Below are 10,927 nucleotides of genomic sequence, written 5' to 3' on the forward strand. Positions count from 1 at the left end.
ATTTCATTCCATCAGCTTACAGCCAGAGGTCAAGAGGACAAGGAATAGGGTGATGATGAATAAATGAAAATAAATAAATAAATAAATAAATAAATACACCTGCCTAAGCAGCAGCTCCTTTGTCAATCAAAATAAGGCTGCCATCTAGTGGCTGAGACCGAGAACAACACTGACTATGGCCCCTGAACCAGTTTATCTAGTTATTTCTTTCGCAGATGGTCAGTTTTGACAGACATTGAGTAACGCTGTAAAAATCTAAATGTCAGATTAAATTCAAAACTCAAAATTAACTAAAAATTTCGTATGTTTATTTATTTTTATTTATTTATAATCATAGTCTTCTTACACAACTTGATTTTGTTACCCAGTAAAGGTTTGGCTGATGTTGTGGCGTTGATTTTATACGCACAGTTATCAGTTAAGTTCCAACCACAGCTGACAGAAAGGTTGAGACATGTTAACACCAAAACATTTCAGCAGGAAATACAGGAAAAAAAAAAACAAAAAAAAAAAACAAGAACACTCTGTCGACACTTCCGGAGGCTTTAGGTGTTTGGGTGTTTCCTAAACTGAAAACACAGATCTGGCACAACAAAATGTTTTTTAGAAAAAGTGTGTGTGTGTGTGTGTGTGTCTGTGTGTGTGTGTGTGTGTGTGTGTATATATATATATATATATATATATATATATATATATATATATATATATATATATATATATATATATATATGATATTAAATTTGATTGACGTTTTGTTGTATTTAATGTTACTTTATTTTATCATTGATTTCAATAATATAATCACGTCCTGTTTTTAAGTTTACTTCATTATTAATATTTTGTTACAGGATTGCGGTGTTCTCCGTGTTGACAGCTGGTGGCAGTAGCCCCTTAATCCCACCAGTCACAACATTACAAAAGTCATGCGTCATCTTATTTTTGTCCAATCACAGACGCGGCTGGAGTCCAATCCCCGCCCCTTGGAGAAACCGCCATCATGAAGTTAAAAACAAAAAGCAGACGGGGGAGACGCAGATAGTCTGCAGCATCACTAACAGGTAAAGTTTGTTCAGCTCTTTAAATACACATTGATGTCTACTGCCTGGAATTATCGAGATCATTTCTGAGGAGTTTTATCTCAGCGTTAATACGTCACTATCGGCTCATGTCGTCAGTTTCAGCTCCTCTGTGAACGTTATGAAAGCTAACGTCAGTATTAGCATGATGCTGCTAGCTGTTTGAGACCTCTTCTTACAAACGTTAACGACGTGTTTTCTCAGCAGACTCGGCCTCTAGACACGGTAAAACTGGCAACTGGTCACTAAACATTGCTATTTTAAAGGAAAGAATGTTAAAAATGTAGTTGATACTGGAGCTACTCTGCGAGCTAACGAGCTAATGTTGACATGTCTGATGTAAAGTTGCAGCGCGCCAACCTGCTCGGTTTATTATGAGGGGACACAAACGGCATCAGTGTGAGCTGCAGAGACAAAAAACTGACTCTGAATATGAGCCGAATGTTGAATAAAAGGGCCAAGACTCACATTTTGTTATTTCAATGAAGATAAAATGTTCTGTTTTGGTCGTTTCTGTGTCATAACTAAAAAATGAGATGGTAAATATGAAATTTAGCGGTTTGTAGCGCTGCAGTTCGCCAAACCTCATTTAAATTTCTGCTACTTTTACTATCAGCTGTTGCTGTATGGTAAAACTCGTGTCTTTAAACACAACTTGAGGAGATTGTCACGAAGGACAAGCAAATTAAACATTCGGCATGCTTTTTGGATGATTAGAGTTTACAAATTTAACTTAACATACAAAAGTAGCTGGATACACTTCTCACAAATGAGACGCATACAACAGAAAACAATGCCAAAGGAAAATAAAAATAAAGAAACTCGGTATTGTTATTGTGTTTATGAAAATAAGAGTGAAGGGAATAAAAAATGCATGATGTCAACATGTAAAATGAGCATAAAAACACTTACTAATGCTAACAAGAAGAATCATATTGACAGATAAAGCTAAAAGATATATTTATCAACCTCAGGTAAGGTTAAACCCAACTTTCCAAATTAACAGCACAGAGTTTCACAAGTGTTCCAGAAAGTTGCATAGTTAGTGATCTTTGTGTCCCTCTGTTTTTAGGGTTGATCGACTCGTTGGCTGACAGAGACAGCAACAACATGAGCGAGGTGGCGGAGGAAGCGATGGACAGCTCTGCACTGTCAGAAGAAGAAGTGGAGGACCAGCAGGAGACGTCTCAGGAAGAAACGTCGAGTCCAAACAAAAGCAGCTCCAAAATATCCGGTAAATGAAAAATGTTGACGGAAATGAAACATGATTGAAGCTCTGAGACATGTTTACACAATACATTATTTTTAATGTGACAGCAGTCAATCAAAGCATGCTAGAGCCATTCCAACACTGTGTCATCACCCTTTAAACTTTATTAACCTGCATTCTTGGCTGTGACTGCAGACAACCAAGCAAAGTATGAGCTTCCTGCTTCCTGTGATGTTTGTTGTAGTCATACAATGAAGAGCAGAGTTTGTGCTTTTTTTAATTATCCAGAAATCTGAGTAAATCTGATTTATTTTCACTGTCAATTCTCCGTCTGTTGCTGCAGCTGTGGGTGAAATCCTCGAAGGAAAGCGAACAAAGAAGACGGTGGAGAGGCTCGATTTCCAGGCGCCAAAACAAAAAGAGAAGCTGAAGTTTGGAGACGGTATGTTTTTAATTTTGTCTGACCACTTTTAATCTTTTGGCTCATTCAGGTGTGTTTTTATAATTATTCAACTGTGTACTCTGTTTTATCCTGGTGCTTTCAGGAAGTGGAGACAAACTAGGAGACATTCCTCGCTCTGACTACCAGATCACAAAGATGAAGCCAGCTGATCTCAAACCTCTGCACACCATCCTGTTCGACAGACCTGGGAAGGTACAAACACAGAGGTTATTTAGTGCTTCAGAGTCATCTTTGAAACTACATTTTCAGATGGCTTTAAAGTGAAATAGATGTCTCTAATTGTTAAGGTTGATATGTTATTGACCTGTTAACAGAACGATGTGTTTCACAATATTAAATATTTGTTTCTTTCCTCAGATGGCCACGATAAAGAAGAACCTCCGCTTGTTTAACGGCTTCCCTTTTGATGCTGACAGCGAACAGTACGCCAAAAAGAGAGAAAAGCTTCTCAAGTAAGTTTCTCTGCATTTTCTCCTGGGTCTTTTACTTTTTTAGTCTTAATTCTGTCCCTCTGGGGCTCCTGTAGTAGCTTTTTGTAGCTCAGAAAATTAAGAATCAGTGAGGAGATGCCATCACTCCAAGTCTCGTGAAGGTCTTGTGTTATTTTGACCAGTTTACAGACAGATTCAGGGATTTCTATGACAAACTGTGTTATAAATAATCTAGTGGTGGGACTTAATTAAAAAAATAATCAAATTAATTATGCTATTTGTAATTAATTAATCATAATTAATCACATTTTAATCACATCAGTATTCAACATCAGAAGCAACACTTCAATTCAAACAGGTTTTGGTAGAAGACTAAATCACTGAATATTCTCATACACAAGTTTAAACAACAAAATCCTGTTTATTTTGTTCAGTAGATGTTTTTTTTTTTGTGGACACTACTTTCAAGTACATTCATCAGCCGTTATGTGGTAAATAGTGCTGTCAGGAGATTAAAAAATAATCTAATTAATTACAGGATTTGTAATTAATTGGTCTAATTAATCACATTTTAATCTCATATCTGCTTAAGGTCCCACATAAAGAATTTGAATTCCAAGGCATTACAAAATTTTCAACTGGAAAATATTAATGAAAATGTCTGTGTTCCCTGCCATTGACATTCGATTACTGTTTACTGCGTCTATAGCAGTAAAATATATTTTTCAGCGGAGGGAGGCGGGGTCTGGCGGAGCTTGTCAATCAAAATCCTGCTCGTTAACTACTGTGGGTGAGAGCGGTGTGCTCTTTAGATGAGAGCTCAGCCTGGATATGAGGAGAAGATGTGAGATGACAGAGACACAAAGAGACGCTGACAGTCAGAAAAGTTGAGGCAGCTCACGCTCCAACTGAGGATGTGTCGCTGTAGTTCAGAGAGAAAAGACGACAGAGATCATGGAGAGCATCAAAGGATAGAGCGCCCGAGATGAACACGATCAAAAGAGTTTGATTTGTCTGTTTTTTGGACCAAAAACAGGGAGAGAGATATAAAAGAAGAGAGTCCACTCTTTTTAAGTAACTTTGGTGTTAACATGGTCATAGAAAACATTATTATTTGGGTCTTTAAAGATCATCCAAGATGCTCTGAAAATGGCCGGTAGCTAATGAGGTAATCTTGCGTTGATTTTTATAACGCGTTAATGTGTGGTGTAATTAATTAATCTAATTAACACGTTAAAGTCACAGCCCTAGAATAATCTTTATTTTGTTTTTGAACACAGGAATTCAAACTTCACAAACTCCAAACTGAAGGTCGTCTGTGGGGTTTTGGATCTGGAGAAGAAAGGAACTCACTCAGATCTGGTCGACCGGATCATGACTTTTCTCATCGCGCCGAAAAACAGCGGCAAAGTGAGCAGAGAGATTAATAACAGGTTTACTTTTTTAGTTTTCTTTTAATTTCCACTGCTAAAAACTGTCTCTCTGCAGCGTTTGCCCGTGAAGAAGAAGAGGAAATCGAAGAAGAAACTCTCCGGCGACGACTCAAAGTCCAGCACCAAGAAGAAGAGTAAACCCAAACCCCGGAGCTCCTCGTCCAGTCCCAAGAAATCCAAAACAGGCAGCAAGTCCAAAGCCATCGTCATGGACTCCAGCAGCGACGAGGATGACGACGAAGAAGACGAGAAGGCGGGCGCCGAGGCCGAGGCCGAGGGATCGGACACAGAAGACAAAGCTTCAGAGAAGGAGGAGGACCCGTCTGACAAGTCTGAGGAGTCTTCAGACGAAGAAGAGGAGGAAGATGAGGACGATGAGGAGGTGAAGTCTCATAGTTTATCACTCCTCAGTGTTCAAACTTCTGTTTATCAGCGTTTCAGATTCTGATCCACGGTCTTTCTGTTTCAGTCTCCCAAATCCAAGTCCAGCAAAGGGAAACCTGCTCCAAAGAAATCTGCTCCGGTGAAGAGGCAGAGGACGCCGGCCAAGAAGAGCGGGCCTCCCAAGAAACGAGCGAAGAAAGACGTTTCAGACAAGTCAGAGTCTGAGGCGGAGAGCGAAGCTGAGGAGAAGGTTATTGTGATGAAGTATCCAGGCTCTGTGCTGTAAAGTTTGGAAGTTTAAGTCTTTAAATCAGAGGTTTTTTTTTTTGTTGCTGTTTTTCTTTTAAAGCCCAAAAAGAAGAAATCAGCTCCAGCCAAACCTGCAGCCAAAACCAAGAAAGCCGACAGCAGCAGCAACAGCAAAACCAACACGAACACAGGTGAGGGTGTGAAAAACATCCTGCTTCGACTCGTCTTCTGGCTTCACTCTCCTCTAAAACCTCGGTGTTTGTTTCTTTCCTGTGAGCAGCTGAGGACAGCTCAGACGACGACGAGCCGCTCATCAAGATGATCAAGAAAGCTCCGAGCGACGAGCAGCTGAAGGAGACGGTGCAGAGTCTGCTGAAGGAGGCCAACCTGGAGGAGATGACCATGAAGCAGATCTGTCAGAGGGTGAGGAAGCAAACGCTCGTCACGTGTCCTTCGTTACAGAGCTCGGACTCTGACACAGCTCGATTTCTCTTTGAGGAAAAATGAACAAATGCTCGTCTCTCTCATGTTCCAGGTGTTTGATACTTACCCAGACCACGACCTGACCGGGAAGAAGGACTACATCAAACAGACCGTCAAATCAGTGAGTACACACAAAGCAGACACTCCTACACCTCCAGTTATTGGATGTTTCTAGTCCTGATGTGTGAATTCATCCTTAAAGGAGGATGTAAACTCTACATTTTTTACTAAATGATGGAGGATAAACTCTCCCTGTTTGCAGAAATCTACAGCCTAATTGGCGTGCTGTTTCTCCTCGAAGCTGAGCTGCACACAAATTGATAAATGACTTAAATTTGTACAAACCCACCTGAAAAATCCAGAATATAAATAAATATAAAAAAAATTTTTTTTTATACATATAAATAAAACAAGACTTTAAACTAAAAAAAGTATGATTAAAAATAGTTTTGCAACTCTTTGATGTTCTTGGAAGACAAAAGTGAAGCCTGTAAAAACTATACTATACCAGCTTTTGTCCACCAGGGGGCAATAAGCTCACATTTCTTTGGCAGGAAGTAAAGGAAAAAACAGCGAGATTCCTGCCGTGGGAGGGGACGAAGTTTTCTGAAACAGCTGCAGAGTGAAATAGAAAGAGCAGCCTGAGCCCTGACGGACCGAGCTCTGACTTGGGATAAAAGTGAAACTAAAATTTGAAACATTTCTTCAAATATAAGAACAGCCTCTACCTGAGTGATAGCTGAAACTTCTGTACTATAAACATCCGCCTTTTTACCCACAATGCCCCTGGTGACCCAGTAAACACCTCCCCTTCCTCTTTACATGTTTATCTTTATCTTCTTCCTCCTCAAATACGGCTCAGGCAAATAAACAACACAAGCCAAATAACTCTCTGATCCCTACTCAGCTCGTTTCACTTCCCTTTTTTCACTTCACATAGGGACTGAGAATGTGGACACAGTTTATTATCAGCTGATATTTAAAGCAGTTGACTTTCAGTTCAGCAGCTGTTGGAGTTTCTGAGGTGATTCTCAGTCAAACTCAGAAACCAGCAGATTTCTGCATCTTTACTTTTCATCATTCTGCAAAAACTCAAATCTAAGCAAGTGTTTATTTTGAGTAAAAAACTGTTTTTTTAAACTCAATCTGAGCCACATTCACCTGTAAGAAAAATGTACTCCTTTGTTAAAATGAGACATTTTTCTGACTGTGACTCAGATTGTGACTCAGATTGTGACTCAGATTGAGACTCAGATTGAGACTTTTTTTACTAATTAAAACACAAACACTTAAATAATCCAGAAAGAGGCCTAACTGTCACACAGAAAAAAGGACAGAAGAGCAGATAAAGCTAAACAGGAGACAGATAGAGCACGAGCTAAAGGCCAAAACAGGAGCTAATGGTGCATACCATTTGTACTTGGAAGTGTAAACAGTAGTTAAGCTCCAGTTACATTCTGTTTATTTTAGCATTTCTGACCAGAAGTTGTCACAATAAATCAGCCTTATGCATCGTAAAGTTTAATGTTGATACATATGAATGTTGAAAAACTTCCAAGCGGAACTGGAATGCTTTGAACTCGGAGATGACGTTATTTCCACTCCCCACTCTGATGGAATTTAACATATCAAAACAGCTTAAACACAACCTGAAAGCTAATGCACAGGCTGAAGGCTAAATCATTAGCTAAAGGCTAAAACACAGGCTAAAGGCGAAAACATAAACCAAAAGCTTAAACACAAGCTAAGAGCTAAAGCACAGGCTAATGGCTAAAACGTGTCCTAAAAAAAGCACAGCTTAAAGCTAACACATGGGAATAAGGTTAAAACATGAGCTTAAGGCTCAAACACAAGTTAAGAGCTACAGCAAGGGTTAAAGGATAAAACACTGGCTAATAGCTCAATCATATGCTAAAAGCTAAGGCACTGGCTAAAGGTTAACACATGGAAATGGAGTTAAAACATAAGCTAAAGGCTAAAACATGATCTAAAGGCTAAAACATGATCTAAAAGCTAAAACATGAGCTAAAAGCTAAAACATGAGCTAAAGGCTTAAACCTGGGCTGAGTACAGACAGTTATTCTCCAAATCAGATCTTCCACTTGCTGGTTTTCAGTTTTTGCTCTCTGTGGAAAACCTGCTCTTCACATTCTGCAGTTCACGCACACACAGCAGAACGAAAGTAATATTTAGACGAGATAAAACAGAGGCTGAGGCCCTCACCACAGTGATCTCTGGCTCACAGCTCGACCCACTCACTGCACATTATCACCCACACCCCTCATTTCCTGTCCCTGTTTCTGACTGCAGCTGAAACCCTGAGCCGATCAAGGTTCATTTTTTATTTTTTATTTTTATTTTTTTCATTATTTTTATTGGTATTTTTTGTTTTAACAACAGAACAAAACAAAACAGTGTTCATAAAAACTAGACACGTAACAAAACAAACACATCAATATATATATACATGTATATCTATATATATATATATACACACACGAATATCAAAATAAGAAAATAAAAAATAAAATAAATTATAAAATACAGCTCTTACGTAACACAGGATGCAAAATACGAAAGGTGGTAGATCAGTATTTCAGTGGATCATTCTTTCAGTGCACAAATGTCACTCATAGTAGTCCTTTTAGTAGGATGGATGAAAGGTCCGGTCCAATATAGTCTAAGAACGGACGCCATATCCTGTAGAACTGGTCCACACTTTTATGTATAACGATGGTAAGGTATTCTAGGGGGATCAATTCAAAAATTATTTTGCGCCAACCACAGACAGAGGGAATCTTGTCGCTGACCCAGTGCAAAAGAATATTTTTCCTCGCTGCAAAGGTTAGAATGTTAAACAATCTTTTGTTGACTGCTGTTTTTAAATAGTCACTTGGAAGACCTAGGATCAAAGATACAGGGTCCATCTCCATCTTAATAAGAAAAATTCTCTCCATTTCACTTATAATTTCAACCCAATACCTTTGAAGTTTATGACAGGTCCAGAAATAATTTGTTTAAGTTCCTACATCAGTAAGGTTCAATTTGAGAATAATCTTTCTGAGGATTATGGGACAGAAAACCAACTTTGAGGGAGAATCTTCACTTCAGAGGGACCAGAGTTAGACCAGAGAGAAACGAAAGAGAAAACCACACTGATACCTTCGAGTTTCTTTTTTACCCACCCTGACCCCGACATATAAAATGTTCTGTTTCTGTCTTGACTCCAGAGAGTTTGTTTTCACACCATTAAACCTGTTTTATTTAAAGTGACTTTAATTATTTTAACTGAAAACCTTTAAACCTGTCCCCACAGCTCATCACATGAAGACCGAAGATGAATCGATGGCGGTGATGAACTCTCTTTTCATTGGTTTTTATCAGTTTGTTTTCATACGGCAGTTTTATACATTATTATGTTTTTTATGAAGGTGTGACTTGTGTATAGTTTTTCAGATTAACGCTCATGTTCACTCATTGATGAGAATAAATTTGTAAGTTAAAAAAGAAAAATCTTTTCATAAATGCCAAATCTGAGGTTTGGTTTGACTCACAGGAAATCAGTGTTTTATTTCTGGATCAACATGTGTACATATGTTTCTAACCAGGTGATATTTTTGATTAACATCCTGTCTGAAAGTGTTTTTAATGGACTTTAGTTTCCTCTGTTTCCTGTCACTCTGAGTTACAGCTCAAACTGATTGTGTGGAGTAATTTACTTATTAAACTGAACCTTTTGGATACAGCTGTCTGTCTGTTTGGGTTTGTTTGAAGGATGCTGCAGATCGAAAATGTGCAAAAAGGCACAGAGCGCAGCACCAGGGGCCGCAGCCAGTGAGCATATATAGAAACAACAGAGACATATCCACTAACGTTAAAAATGTTTTCTCAAATCATTATCTCAACATTTCACCTTTAGTCTGTATCATACTGGCTTTAATATTGGCTTTTAACCTTTTCCTCACAACACTACCAATCTAAGGCTGTGACATCAGGGCTTTCATTTTATAAACCTGTGACTTTAAAGGGACTGACGGCTTTCTGTCTGATCATGAAAGTAGGGATGGGAATCAAAAACCGGTTCCTGTTGAGAATCGATAAGAAATGTTTTGATCCATGGATATTGTTAGCCTTTGTCCTTAACGATTCCCTTATCAATTCTTTACATTGTCCCGGAGCTGCTGGGCCTTACGTCGACTAGTCTGCTGCAGCTATCTTAGCTTAGCAGTTAGATAACGTTTCCCAAGAAAACTCTGGTTCAGGATTTTCAGCTTGAAGTTTTCCTGAAGAACTGACTTCATAAAGAAATGTTCATCACTCTCCCTCAGGAGATTCATATTCAGTACATTCAACATGGTATAAATCACCTTATTTACCAAAATAACACAATAGCACAAGGTTGATGCTAACGTATATGGGAAACTGCATTGATATGCTACCAGTTAGCATACATCAGTATAACAGAATTTCAACTTTCATCACAGAAACATATCACATCAACTCTTTGTAAAAAATACTGAGAATTTCAAATGTCAAAAGCTAACAGGCTAATGAAAGGCTAATGGCTGACTTCATAACTACAGAAAGGTTCCAAACAACTTAAACCATTGCTATAATCACTTTGAGACACTAGATGGCCTACTTCAATTATTAATATATTACAACACAGAACATCAACGTTCCATTGTGTGAAATTTTTACCTGTTTCTGTTTATGTCCAGAAATATCCAGACTCAGGGACCAATTACATTTTATTCACTTACAGTATAAACTCAATTAAATGTTGTTGATACAGAAAACCTGTAAAGCTACTTTTTGTACCGAGAAAAATCACAAAAGGGATATATATATATATATATATATATATATATATATATATATATATATATATATATATATATATAAATATATATATATATATATATATATATATATATATATATATATATATATATTTATATATATATATATATATATATATATTTATATTTTTTTTTTCATTTATATTTCTTTTTCTTTGTTTTCTATTGAAAACAAAGAAATCCCATTAGTTATGAAGTCGGCTTTTGTTACCCCCTTGTTGAAAGGAGGAGATCCAGCAGTTTTAACAAATTAGAGACCAATATCAAACCTATGTGTCTTGCTTCTTTCAAACCTGCAGTCAGGCTTCAGAAAACAGCATAGTACCATCACTGCGG

At 37.9% G+C, this 10,927-nt stretch overlaps 1 protein-coding gene across 1 annotated transcript; it reads left to right on the plus strand.

Annotated features, from left to right (window-relative positions):
- Positions 1–953: 953 nt before the first annotated feature.
- dek (DEK proto-oncogene) lies at positions 954–9,363 on the plus strand. The gene is made up of 12 exons (XM_074682652.1): positions 954–1,058; positions 2,149–2,310; positions 2,630–2,728; positions 2,832–2,941; positions 3,107–3,201; positions 4,461–4,590; positions 4,669–4,995; positions 5,083–5,247; positions 5,347–5,437; positions 5,527–5,669; positions 5,782–5,850; positions 9,046–9,363. The coding sequence occupies exons 2-12, from the start codon at positions 2,187–2,189 to the stop codon at positions 9,055–9,057; spliced, it is 1,365 nt and encodes a 454-aa protein (XP_074538753.1). The 5' UTR covers positions 954–1,058; positions 2,149–2,186; the 3' UTR covers positions 9,058–9,363.
- Positions 9,364–10,927: the final 1,564 nt, after the last annotated feature.

Source organism: Halichoeres trimaculatus, unplaced genomic scaffold (assembly GCF_033239565.1).
Source record: "Halichoeres trimaculatus isolate MK-OKI-2021-1 unplaced genomic scaffold, fHalTri1.1 fHalTri1_scaffold_12, whole genome shotgun sequence".
In the NCBI taxonomy this organism is placed as follows: Eukaryota; Metazoa; Chordata; class Actinopteri; order Labriformes; family Labridae; genus Halichoeres; species Halichoeres trimaculatus.

Bases quoted from the DNA above. Each gene is read 5' to 3' on its own strand.
- dek (XM_074682652.1), top strand. From the start codon at position 2,187: ATGAGCGAGGTGGCGGAGGAAGCGATGGACAGCTCTGCACTGTCAGAA. The intron at 2,729-2,831 runs GTATGTTTTTAA...TGGTGCTTTCAG, and splicing joins GAAGCTGAAGTTTGGAGACG to GAAGTGGAGACAAACTAGGA. The intron at 4,996-5,082 runs GTGAAGTCTCAT...TTTCTGTTTCAG, and splicing joins AAGATGAGGACGATGAGGAG to TCTCCCAAATCCAAGTCCAG.